The sequence below is a fragment of the Achroia grisella genome, unplaced genomic scaffold (assembly GCF_030625045.1).
Source record: "Achroia grisella isolate CSIRO2021 unplaced genomic scaffold, CSIRO_AGI_Agris_v1 utg402, whole genome shotgun sequence".
Lineage (NCBI taxonomy): Eukaryota > Metazoa > Arthropoda > Insecta > Lepidoptera > Pyralidae > Achroia > Achroia grisella.
This window is the reverse complement of record NW_026712841.1, coordinates 8791366-8803980: the sequence shown is the minus strand read 5'-3', so window position 1 is coordinate 8803980 and position 12615 is coordinate 8791366. Positions and strand designations below refer to the sequence as shown.

The 12615-nt window shown below is 32.6% G+C and overlaps 1 protein-coding gene across 2 annotated transcripts in view; it reads right to left on the bottom strand.

The window, feature by feature from the left end:
• Nucleotides 1-12339, bottom strand: part of LOC131844611 (neuroligin-4, Y-linked-like) — a 30664-nt gene extending 18325 nt beyond the window's left edge. For both annotated transcript variants that reach the window (XM_059193547.1, XM_059193545.1), the window contains exons 1-3: nt 11654-12339; nt 10461-10678; nt 4904-5053 (exon numbers count right to left, since the gene is read on the bottom strand). In XM_059193547.1, coding sequence (XP_059049530.1) covers nt 4904-5053; nt 10461-10678; nt 11654-12270 — 985 coding nt within the window. In that variant the 5' untranslated portion in view covers nt 12271-12339. The remainder of the gene's footprint in view (nt 1-4903; nt 5054-10460; nt 10679-11653) is intronic.
• Nucleotides 12340-12615: the final 276 nt, after the last annotated feature.

Genomic DNA, 12615 nt, shown 5'->3' with positions numbered 1-12615 from the left:
AAACTCCGAACGTTTCGCCGTCCCTTATTTACTCAAAGAGTTTTGTATCTTTTATTTGCGGTATGGGCTTAATATAAATCTATACATATTAAAAAAACACACACAAACACAGAAGGGGACTTTTTTAAACCGTTCAGATATTTTTCTACATTTTTTTTGTCATTTTTAAACTCAAAAACGCTTGATTGATTAAAAATTCTTTAATCCATACTAAGTTATATTATCAACGATTAGAATAGACTTATTCTATGCAGGCGATATTATATAAAGGATACAAACTCGGAGGGGGACTTTTTAAACCGTTCAGATATTTTTCTACATTTTTTTTGTCATTATTAAACTCAAAAACGCTTGATTGATTAAAAATTCTTTAATCCATACTAAGTTATATTATCAACGATTAGAATAGACTTATTCTATGCAGGCGATATTATATAACAGATACAAACACAGAGGGGCACTTTTTTAAACTGTTCAGATATTTATCTATATTTTTTTTTGTCATTATCAAACTCAAAAATGCTTGATTGATTAAAAATTCTTTAATCCATACTAAGTTATATTATCAACGATTAGAATAGACTTATTCTATGCAGGCGATATTATATAACAGATACAAACTCGGAGGGGGACTTTTTAAACCGTTCCGATATTTTTCTACATTTTTTTTGTCATTATTAAACTTAAAAACGCTTGATTGATTAAAAATTCTTTAATCCATACTAAGTTATATTATCAACGATTAGAATAGACTTATTCTATGCAGGTGATATTATATAACAGATACAAACTCGGAGGGGGACTTTTTAAACCGTTCAGATATTTTTCTACATTTTTTTTTGTCATTATTAAACTCAAAAACGCTTGATTGATTAAAAATTCTTTAATCCATACTAAGTTATATTATCAATGATTAGAATATGCCTATACTACGCAGTTGATATTATAAAACATACACAGACTCGGAGGGGGACTTTTTAAACCGTTCAGATATTTTTCTACATTTTTTATTGTCGTTATTAAACTCAAAAACGCTTGATTGATTAAAAATTCTTTAATCCATACTAAGTTATATTATCAACGATTAGAATAGACTTATTCTATGCAGGCGATATTATATAACAGACACAAACTCGTAGGGGGACTTTTTAAACCGTTCCGATATTTTTCTACATTTTTATTTTCATTATTAAACTCAAAAACGCTTGATTGATTAAAAATTATTTAATCCATACTAAGTTATATTATCAACTATTAGAATAGACTTATTCTATGCAGGCGATATTATATAACAGATACAAACTCGGAGGGGGACTTTTTAAACCGTTCAGATATTTTTCTACATTTTTTTTGTCATTATTAAACTCAAAAACGCTTGATTGATTAAACATTCTTTAATCCATACTAAGTTATATTATCAACGATTAGAATAGTCTTTTACTGCATAGGCGATATTATATAACAGATACAAACTCGGAGGGGGACTTTTTAAACCGTTCGGATTTTTTTCTACATTTTTTTTGTCATTATTAAACTCAAAAACGCTTGATTGATTAAAAATTCTTTAATCCATACTAAGTTATATTATCAACTATTAGAATAGACTTATTCTATGCAAGCGATATTATATAACAGATACAAACACAGAGTGGGACATTTTTAAACCGTTCAGATATTTTCCTACATTTTTTTTGTCATTATTAAACTCAAAAACGCTTGATTGATTAAAAATTCTTTAATCCATACTAAGTTATATTATCAACGATTAGAATAGACTTATTCTATGCAGGCGATATTATATAACGGATACAAACTCGGAGGGGGACTTTTTAAACCGTTCCGATATTTTTCTACATTTTTATTTTCATTATTAAACTCAAAAACGCTTGATTGATTAAAAATTCTTTAATCCATACTAAGTTATATTATCAACGATTAGAATAGACTTATTCTATGCAGGCGATATTATATAACAGATACAAACACAGAGTGGGACATTTTTAAACCGTTCAGATATATTTCTACATTTTTTTTGTCATTATTAAACTCAAAAACGCTTGATTGATTAAAAATTCTTTAATCCATACTAAGTTATATTATCAACGATTAGAATAGACTTATTCTATGCAGGCGATATTATATAACGGATACAAACTCGGAGGGGGACTTTTTAAACCGTTCCGATATTTTTCTACATTTTTATTTTCATTATTAAACTCAAAAACGCTTGATTGATTAAAAATTCTTTAATCCATACTAAGTTATATTATCAACGATTAGAATAGGCTTTTTCTTCATAGGCGACATTATAAAACATACACAGACTCGGAGAGGGGCTTTTTAAACCGTTCAGATATTTTTCTACATTTTTTTTGTCATGAATAACCTCAAAAACGCTTAACTGAATAAAATTCATTAAGTTCATACTAAGTTATATTATCAACGAGTAACATAGACTTATTCTACGCTAGCGAAGCTGAACACACCTGATCACTGTACTTATTACACTTTATTAAATATATTTTTTTGTCGTGCGAAAAAAATCTACTTTCTAGTGGGGTATATTCATACAGATATCTCTCATTACATAGAAATTTAAATGAAAAGACGAGCACCGAAACAATTTCACGAAACGTTATCGAATACAAAATGATCAATTTCAAGAAGAATGAAGTGTTTAAAAAGCCTATCAGAATCTCGACTGAAGGTAAATGTTACATGTATATGAATTCTTGGCGCGCGTGTGTCATTAAAGCTAGGAGGGGTGGTATAGGATAGAGTTGCCAACCGTCCTATTTTCCCAGGACATGTCCTAGTTTTTGAAGTGTCCTGGGAAGTCCTGAATAGTTATTTGTCGGCGTCCTGAGTTTTTTAAATATTCGCGCCTCAGTAATTAATACTGATTGTCAACAGTATAGTTTTATCAAATACTTTTTATTAAAAATCTGATTGTATTAATTACTTTAATTTTACTATATATTAATATAACTATTGCAACACTATTACTGCGTTCTGTTTTTAAACTGGATAGTCCTGGATATTTGAACTTTCAATCCTGGTTTTTAAATTTGGGCTTGGCTACCCTAGTATAGGAGCATATTAAAGATGTGATATTCGGCGCTCCATTCTCTCTTCGATGAGGAAACGACGTAAGTGCTATGTTTTCCGTATTTTACACAAAATTGTTCAATAACACAATTACGGGATGAAAATGAATCTGTTTTAATGTGTTTATACTAAATTGGACGTAAAGTGTATAATAATATCTCAGAACAATTCACATAGCGATTTTTTTTAAATGGATAATAATGGAATGATACACCAGTCTGCGCTAAAGGTATACGCTGGCGGAGCACCAGTGAAGGATGATAGGATGAGCATGAAGTTAGGCAAGTTAGCCTATCATGACGAATCCACCGAGAATTTACCACGATGGTTTCCAGTGGGGACCGCGAGAGGTCGACCTAACATAGTAAATTGTTAGGAATGGGGGGGTTACTGTTCCCCATTACTAACAATCCCTTCCCCCATTCACACATCGTCATCAGCTTAACCACTAAAACTACTGAATGTAATTTAACAGATGTTTAATGATAAACAAACAAGCGACCAAATATGTCTTATTGCAAGTTGAGATAAGGGGATTATTAGTAATGTCAGGTTAAGGTCAGCGGTTTCCCCTGGAAACCATCACGTTAAATTCCTGATGAATTTGCCACGATGGACTAGCTGTCCTGACCTCATACTCAACTTGTCATCCTCCACTAGTGCCCCGCCAGCGTAAACCATTAGCGAAGGTTAATGAAATGCCACCCGCATTCATTATCATCCATAAAAAATCATGTTTAGTTTGCTACTGACACGAAATTAGATATAATTTTTATAAAGTATTGCTATAAAGTTAAAGTTAAAGATAGTTGATTTCCAGATCTAGACATATTTACTTGTAATTTGCTGGAGTTTCGTAAGATGGCAGTAGATTATTAATATACATAGTATGTAAAATTATGATTGTTTTTTTTCGTTTTCCTTGTGTAACTAGTATGTATATATTAGTAACTACTGTGTTACAAGACCATGGTCCGGCTTGCTGTCTTGTAAGGTTCAGAGTGCTGGCCCGTAAAGGCGACGAATGAAAATGACTGCGTGCAACTGAAATGCGAATGTTGAGGTGGATGTGTAGTGTGACAAGAATGGACAAGATAAAGAATTAATACATTAGAGGAAGTATGAAAGTGGCGCCGGTGTCGGAGAGGTTGAAGAGTAATCGTCTATCGTCGTAAGGGCATGTAATGCGTAGGAATGAAGATAAGATTTTAAGGAAGGTGTTACATATGGATGGTTATAAGGGCAGAGGAAGGCCGAAAAAGAGATGGATGGACTGTATGAAAGATGGTATGGTTAGGAAGGGAGTATATAACGAAATGACTGCGAACAGGGATGAATGGAAGAAAAAAATATATTACGCTGACTACAAATAAATGGGATAAGGAAGAAGCAGTCGATGATAATTAGTAAGTAGTGTGTATAAGTGTGTGTATATGTATACAATCTTTCTAACTGTATTGGGAAACTGCGAAGCTCGCTTGGTAGGACGTAAATAATAATAATATTTCAGGACAATTCACACAGCGCCATCTAGTCCCAAGCTAAGCAGAGCTTGTGTTATGGGTACTAGACAACTGATATAAATACATGGATACATTTATTTTTGTAAATAAATACATATTATACTTAGAAAACACCCAGACCGATACAAACAAACATACTCATGAATAAAAATGTTTGTACCGTGCGAGGAATCGAACCCACGACCATCGGACAGTAAAGCGGTGTGCTAAACCACTAGACCACCGAGGCTGTCTGTAAATAAGTAAATATATAAATAATTTTAGTCACTCACCCAGTACTCCAAGTCTGAAATTCAATGTAACTACAATCAAATCAGTATAGCTAGATAGCACACTGCCGTCGTAAGGATTCCCAGAGCTCCACGAGTAACTCTCGCCATGAACGTAGACCAACACTGGCAGGGCTAATTTTGTTTCGTCCACTGTAAACGGTAAAACTTCATTAGTAGTTGTAGAAAGTGCAAGAATAATAGTATTTCGACTAGAGCACTTTATCTTAAACCAGCTTTTGCACGCGGTTTCGCTTTCGTTAATTTGTCCCCTTAGGGTTGGAATTTATCAAAATCCTTTCTTAGAGGATGCCTACGTCATAGTAGCTTTATGGATGCAAAGTCTCAGCCCGATCGGTTTAAAATTTACAAAGTTTCATACAAACTTTCATCCCATATTTTATCCCCTTGGGGGTAGAATTAATCAAAATCCTTTCTTAGCGGATGCCTACGTCATGACATCTACCTACATGCCAAATAATATTTTCACCAGAGTGCTTTATCTTAAATTGTACAAAGATGTCGCATTCTTAACAGTAGACTGCATAACTAAAAATAACTCTAAAACTATAAGCCCTAAAGTTGATTGTAGAATGTTTTGCTTCATCTTAACTTTTTCAACATATTGCACACTTAACTGCATATTATAAACTGCATAACTAGAAAAAAACTCTGAAGTGTTATGCTTAAAGTTGATTTTTAAGCATTTTAATTAACTTTGAAGAAATATAGTTTAATTTTAGATTAGTTTTAATTACAAAATATTTAGTAAATATTATTATTATAAAATATAAAAACTTAAAGACGTAAATAATACTCATTGATAACTACTACTAATTCATTACTCCTTTTACTACTTGTTATTACGTTATGTATCAACTGTGTTAATATAGAAAGTAAAGTAAATAAGAAAGCCTCAGTAGTCTAGCAGTTTAGCACACCGCTTTACTTCCGATAGTTGCAGTTTCGATTTCCCGCACGCTGCAAATACTTGTATTCATGAGTACGTTTGATTGATTTGATCGTTTTATATGTATATTATATATGTATTTATAAAAAAATACTAGTTGTCCCGGCAAACGTTGTTTTGCCTTAAAATAAAAAAAAAATTTAGGGTGGACTACCCCTAACATTTAGGGGGCTGAAATATAGATGTTGGCCGATTCTCAGACTTACTCAATACGCTCACAAAATTTCATGAGAATCGGTCAAGCCCTTTCGGAGGAGTATGGGAACGAAAACTGTGACACGAGAATTTTATATATAAGATAGTTAAGTATTATATTAGGTGTCTAGTAACCATAGCTTAGCTTAGCTTGAGACTAGATGGCGTTGTGTTAATTGTCCTGGGTTTTTATTATAGTGTAAAAAACTTAAGTTAATACTAATTTCATATAGTCTAGACAGCAAATATGGTTCTATACATATAAAAAAATCAAATAGAATTTATTCCAAATGTTAAAACAGTAGTAGCAAATCTACTGTGAGCAGTATAATGCTCAAACCCACAGGCGCCATCATCAACCACCACTGGTCGACGTCAAACGTTGCGTCGATGACGGCATCACATAATCGACCAGTGAGAAGCACCGCTCATCACGCGACACATATAAGATAATAAAAGGGTGATACTCCACGCCTATGTAATTTAAAAATTTAAAGGTTGTTGCAATAAACACTTAATGAGAAGTTTAATTTAAAAACAACTTAATAATAATAATAATAATAATAATACACACACTCACATATACATACACGTGCACACACACATACACACACTCTACACTTATTTGGTTTCGGCCCGTAAGTGTGGAGAGAACCAGCAGAAGCTGAGAAAAAAAAAAAAATAATAGTTTTGTCATCCACAGGAATTATACCAAAAAGTCTGAACAAACACCTAGACACGTTGCAAATCCCCTCCTCTACAATAGACCTATTACAAAAAGCCGTTATACTAAACACATGCCGAATAGTAAGAAAATTTCTTTCTTCATCACATAACTCATCCATGCTTGGCTAAGGCCCGCGTGTTTGAATATATTACCCCTGTAAAAAGGGAGTTAGAATATATGTATATATATATAATAATAATAATAATAATAATCATTTATTCAGCATAAAAAAGAGTACAGAGTAAAAAAGAAAACTTAAAAACTAATAATTCGCAAAAGCGTGTCAGCATGTCACAGCGCTGATTTTCAGTGGAGCCACTTGAAAAAAAGAAATAGCATTCGTGATGAATTTAAATATATAAAATGAAGAATGAGTTATATAATAATAATTTAATAATATAAACAGCTCTTCCATACCAAAAAACAAATGAACACCAAACTTCAAATCATTAGATAATTCCATCGTAATGCCAAGAATTTACAATTACATCGTAGTAAATTTTTCTTCAACTCAAATTCCCATTTAAATTTTAAACATCCGGCGCGAGTTAATTGGGGAAATTAAATATTTATTGCAGATTCTAAGGCTGATAAGGATCGTTTTAATTATATATTCGATTATAAAATGGAAGACCGAAGCAACGGCGATTTAATATTAAAGGCTGCAAAATTTTGCCTTTCAACGAGTCGTCGCGACGCTCTGAGGATTGAACTCGGATTTCTTAGCTCCTCGTATATGGGAATGCACTCGATTCAAGTCGAAACTTTCAGCGATGCATAGAATCGGATGAGCACTGGAATCCTGTCGAATCGAGTTGTTGGAAACTTCTATTATTTAAACATTTTTTATTAAAAAATTAATAGGAAATTTGAAAAATACCAAAAATATACAGCTTAATAGACAGAATGAAACCTGAGTAATTATTAATAATTACATAGTCTAAAAACAAAGTCGCTGTCGCTGTCTATCCGTCCCTATGTATGCTTAAATCTTTATAACTTTCGAAGCGGTTTTATATGTATATTTCATGTACACCCCGGGCGAAGCCGGGGCGAGTAGCTAGTTTCCAATATAATGAAGTATTTTTTGTTCCTAATAATTTTTGATTATAATCAAAACATTTATAAAAATTTTGACAGTGTTGATAACATATTCAAAATTTAATAGTTATTTTTATTTGTATACTAGCTGTACCTACGATTTCGCCCGCGTGGTATTTAATTTTATTTTTCTGCAAGTGCAAATAAAAGTAGCCTTAATTACTCCTTATTACATCAGCTAGCTTCCAATAAAAGTCCCGTCAAATTCCAGCCACTTCAGAGATTAGCCAGACCAAACAGACAGGTAGACAAAAATTGTAAAAAAATGTTATTTTGGTGTATGTACCGTATTTATATTCATATGCACGTAGTAAAAACGGTTATTTCAATACTATAAACTGACACTCCAATTTTATTTATATGTATAGATGTATAGATTGAACGGCAAACAAAAACATACGCATATATATGTAGTTAATGGTTATGATCAGATAAACAGTCAATCTTTCTCGTCCTTTCTAGCCCATGACAATAATCAATTGTACAATTTTGTGACTTCATCTTTAGAAGTTCAGAAAACTTGTCTATAGACAACATTCCTTTTGATCTTTGTAGGATCATTTCGATTAAGCTTTGAAGGCTCTGTACTAAATAAATGTCTAGATGATGGTTTAATAATTGGTTTGCTAATTTAAATGGCCTATTATCATTATATCTTGAGGAACGCCAGCGAACGTAATTAACTAATATAAACGTTGAGAAGAAATTCCTTTGCCAGTTACACGGTACCCTCTTTATGTATATTTTCAATTTATTTCAAAGGAAACTTCTCGATTCCAACGTATTTTTTATGTTATGCGATAGCTTTCTCAGTTTTAAAGGGATTTCGATGATTACTAATAATAGGAACGCTGATGAGATAATTCCACGTCAAACGCCAGGTAATGTGCAAGTGAATTTCAACCATTTTCGTTAATAAACAGATTGCAAATTGAAATACCAAATTTAGAATTGTCATACTAAATTTAAAACGTGACTGCTCAATTCTTATGAAGGTTTTAATAAGGAATACTTTCAAATACCATAGGCCACAGAGCAAGCAAAGAGTCCTCTTTGCTTGCTCTGTGGCCTATGGGAAATTGTATAATTTCATGTGGCTCTTGACTTCGCTAATAATAATAACTTTGGACAATTAACACAGTGCCATCTAATCCAAAGATTAGCAGACTTTAAATAATAAGCACTAGACAATAGACAGAAATAATTACGCAGATATTTTTTTTGTAAATAAATATATAAAATAAAAAATACCCAGACATACTACAAATATAATACAAATAATGATATTCATTAATACAAATGTTTGCATCGTGCTAGGAATCCAACCCGCCATCATCGGAAGTAAAGCGATGTGCCAAACCACTAAATCATCGAGGCCGTCAATAACATTTTGCTACTAATTCTGTATAAAAATTTAGCATCATGATGTTCGACCAGGATAGTCTCTGAAACTGCAGAAGTTTGATTAAGGATTCTGTTATTGCTAGCTTTGTAGTGCTAGACCAAGGTTGTCGATATAATAACTAACTATATATAAAAACATTTCGCAATTGGAAATTGAATTGAATTTTTACTAAAAATTAATTCTCTAATAGTGTTATGTGACTTTAATCAAATATTAGTTTATTACATAAATACATTTATTATCTTAAAACATTTTCTAATTAATTTCTAAGAATGTCTCGTAATTAGAACTCTAGAGAGAAAATTTAATATCACACTTAAGTTCTTCATTATTGACGTTGATTTTATAAATGTACTTACTTCTTTATATTTTAGTCTTTCATGAATACTTGAGTCGTAATCGAAGTTTTAAAGAAATTAATATAATTTAAGACAAAAGTATTTAAATCCTAATAAATAAGTAATAAATTAAATTAATTAATTAAAGTAAATTCAATATCGTTTGTGTTGAAACATCATAGATTTAAAATAAGAATGCGCCATGAAAGAAATTAGTTTATTAATAATTGATGTAGCATATACATATGCATCAATTACATTATAATATTAAAAATGTGAATGTCTGTAAGTCTGTATATTTTTATATACCTTTTCGACGTTATTTAACTTAACAGATATTTATAAAATGAGATGATGATAAACCACGTGGAATAGACTAGTAGTCTAATTGGTAGCAGGAGGCCATTTTAGGTGATTCCTGGTACACCACGATGGGCTAAGTGACTTTCTTTTTTTAAGGAGAAATCTTCATAGATTCAGCCTCCAGCTTCAGGGAATTCAGCCTTCAGGGGAGCGAGTGGGATATGTGAGATTCTTAATCACTGTTTCTCTTTGATCTGTCTGAGGCCTCTGGATATACTGCAATATATTACCGGTGCCTCTGTAGCTTGGCTCACCCTGTAGTATGCGAAGAGCCAACTGACCTTATTCTCATCTTATCATCCTCCACTGGTGCCCCGCCTGCGCAGGCGAGTGGACCGTTCCCTTATTTCCATTAAAATGGATTTCACTTATTTTTCATGACTTATTGGTCTCATCTAATTAAATGCTAAATAAACTGGTTTTCCTAGAGAAAGTTGATCTCAAAAAAAGGTAGTACTTACTTTGTAAAGGAGCGAATATGTTTAAATACAAACAATCTTCACTTTGATTCTTAAGGTAAGGCATCAGTCTTTTCATATACTCTAGTCTGCCTTTAGGCATTTTTTCTAATATGGTCCTTTCGTCGTTGAGATCTGGTAATTTTTGAGGACAAGCTGGACCTGGCCTGTCTGATACTCTCACACCGTCCCATGGCGAGGGTGTCCTAGTAGGACTGAACCTAAAATGTATAAAAAGTTATATATCTGGTGCAGAAGCAGATATCTCAATTTATGACGTATCATTATTCTTCTAATCTAAAATTTTAAAGAGGTAAAGGAGCAGGAAGAGAAATACGAACGGTGAAAATAAGTATTCACGTATATCGGCAAAAGGGGCTTCTTAAACCTTAAATACCTGGGGTAGGGTACAAATCCCGGGAACGGTTCAGAGATTGCCTTACACACGTTGGATCTACCCATGGTAAAGCCATGGAATGCTAAGACTTGATTGTGAGGTTGTAGGGGGTAATCTCTGGATCTACTGATCCGATTTTGAAAATTATTTTACTGTTGGATAATCCATTTATCCAGGAAGCTTAAATGCTATATGACATCACGCTATGACTAATAAAAGCGGAGCTGCAATAGAAAATATAGCAAAAAGTGTAAGGTAATTTTTTTTATGTAAATGGAATGGCAAACAAGCGTACGGGCCATCTGATGGTAAATGGTAACTATCCCTTACATGAGCAGCACCGCAGAATCACATCAACATATACTCTATCGCGCCATCACTCATTTGGCGCGATAGAGTTTGATTTGGTTTGCAATTCCACTGGACTGACAATACCAGGTCATGCCTCCGTATCCTCTAATTTACCGTTACCAAAATCACTTACGCTAGTAAATATTTTAAATAAATTATTGTGCATATAATTTGAACGACCGATAAGGTTGTCGTTGATAATGAATAAAAGCAATGTCTTATGTGATGATAAAATATAATTTTTCAAATTTCTATAGTCTGTCTTCATACACGTTGTATTCGTCTCTAGTCAACTGTTCTATCTGTTCTAGTTATATCTTGCAAGTAGTCCTATCAAAGATGCCGCAACAATTTGGAATATTATATTTTAACGCTATTTGAATTATATCATTTGTAAAACTGTTAATTGGCATAATGTATTTATTTAAAATAATTTTAAATATTTTACCTGTTCGATCCAACCGGAGGTGTAGCATAAGGAACTCCTAGGAAAACTTCCAGGGGACTTAAATATCTGTGTTCGTCCATAGCCAAAACTATGCCCTGTAATTTTCCATATTTAGTTTGAACTATTCGACTACTTATTTTAAATTTAACATTAGACTTAGGTAGAGGATTTGAAGGATTCAAATAATATTTCTTGTAATCTTCATAATTGCTGTACGCGTTGTTTTCACTGTTGTAAAACTTATTATTCAAATGTAAAAAACTTTCACTATTATAATACGGATTGTGTTCAAAATTGACTTTAGTGTAATCTACATTCCCGTTTGCGTTAGCGTCATGATCATCATAATTATCATCGTGTGGCGAATCACTTTGACGTTTATTAGCACTACCTTTGACACTTTTATCACTGAAATGACGATTCATGTTTGTGGTATTAGAATTAGCAGTTCGTATAGATAAACAAATCACAATTAGAATGCAATATAAATTGAAACACACTATTTGGGCAGGACTTTTGAATTTACTCTTCTTATGCTCACTTATTCTGGTACCATGATCACACATGCTCGGATAGCCTTTAGTCCGTGCTTTATGAAACTGTCCGTTTCGAAGCATATTTCATCATGTTATCATTTTTGTAACACGTTCGTTGGTCCGACACCTCATGTCACTATGATTGTTGCAGCCGTGGCATCTGTAACAAACAAATTATCAATTAACAAACTGCCTTCTATATAGCAATTGAAAATTTGTATCCTTGTTCCTTAACTTGCTATTAAAAAAAAAATTAAACAAATACGGACCTTATCACACAGACTTAGTGTTAATTAATTATAGGAAACTTAGATCTCGTTTATCAATCTTAAAGGCAGAATCTTCAAGCTGATACCAGTGTATTGATTTTGAAAATTGAAGTACTTATTTTTATAATCACACATTTTGTATAATCATATTCATCGG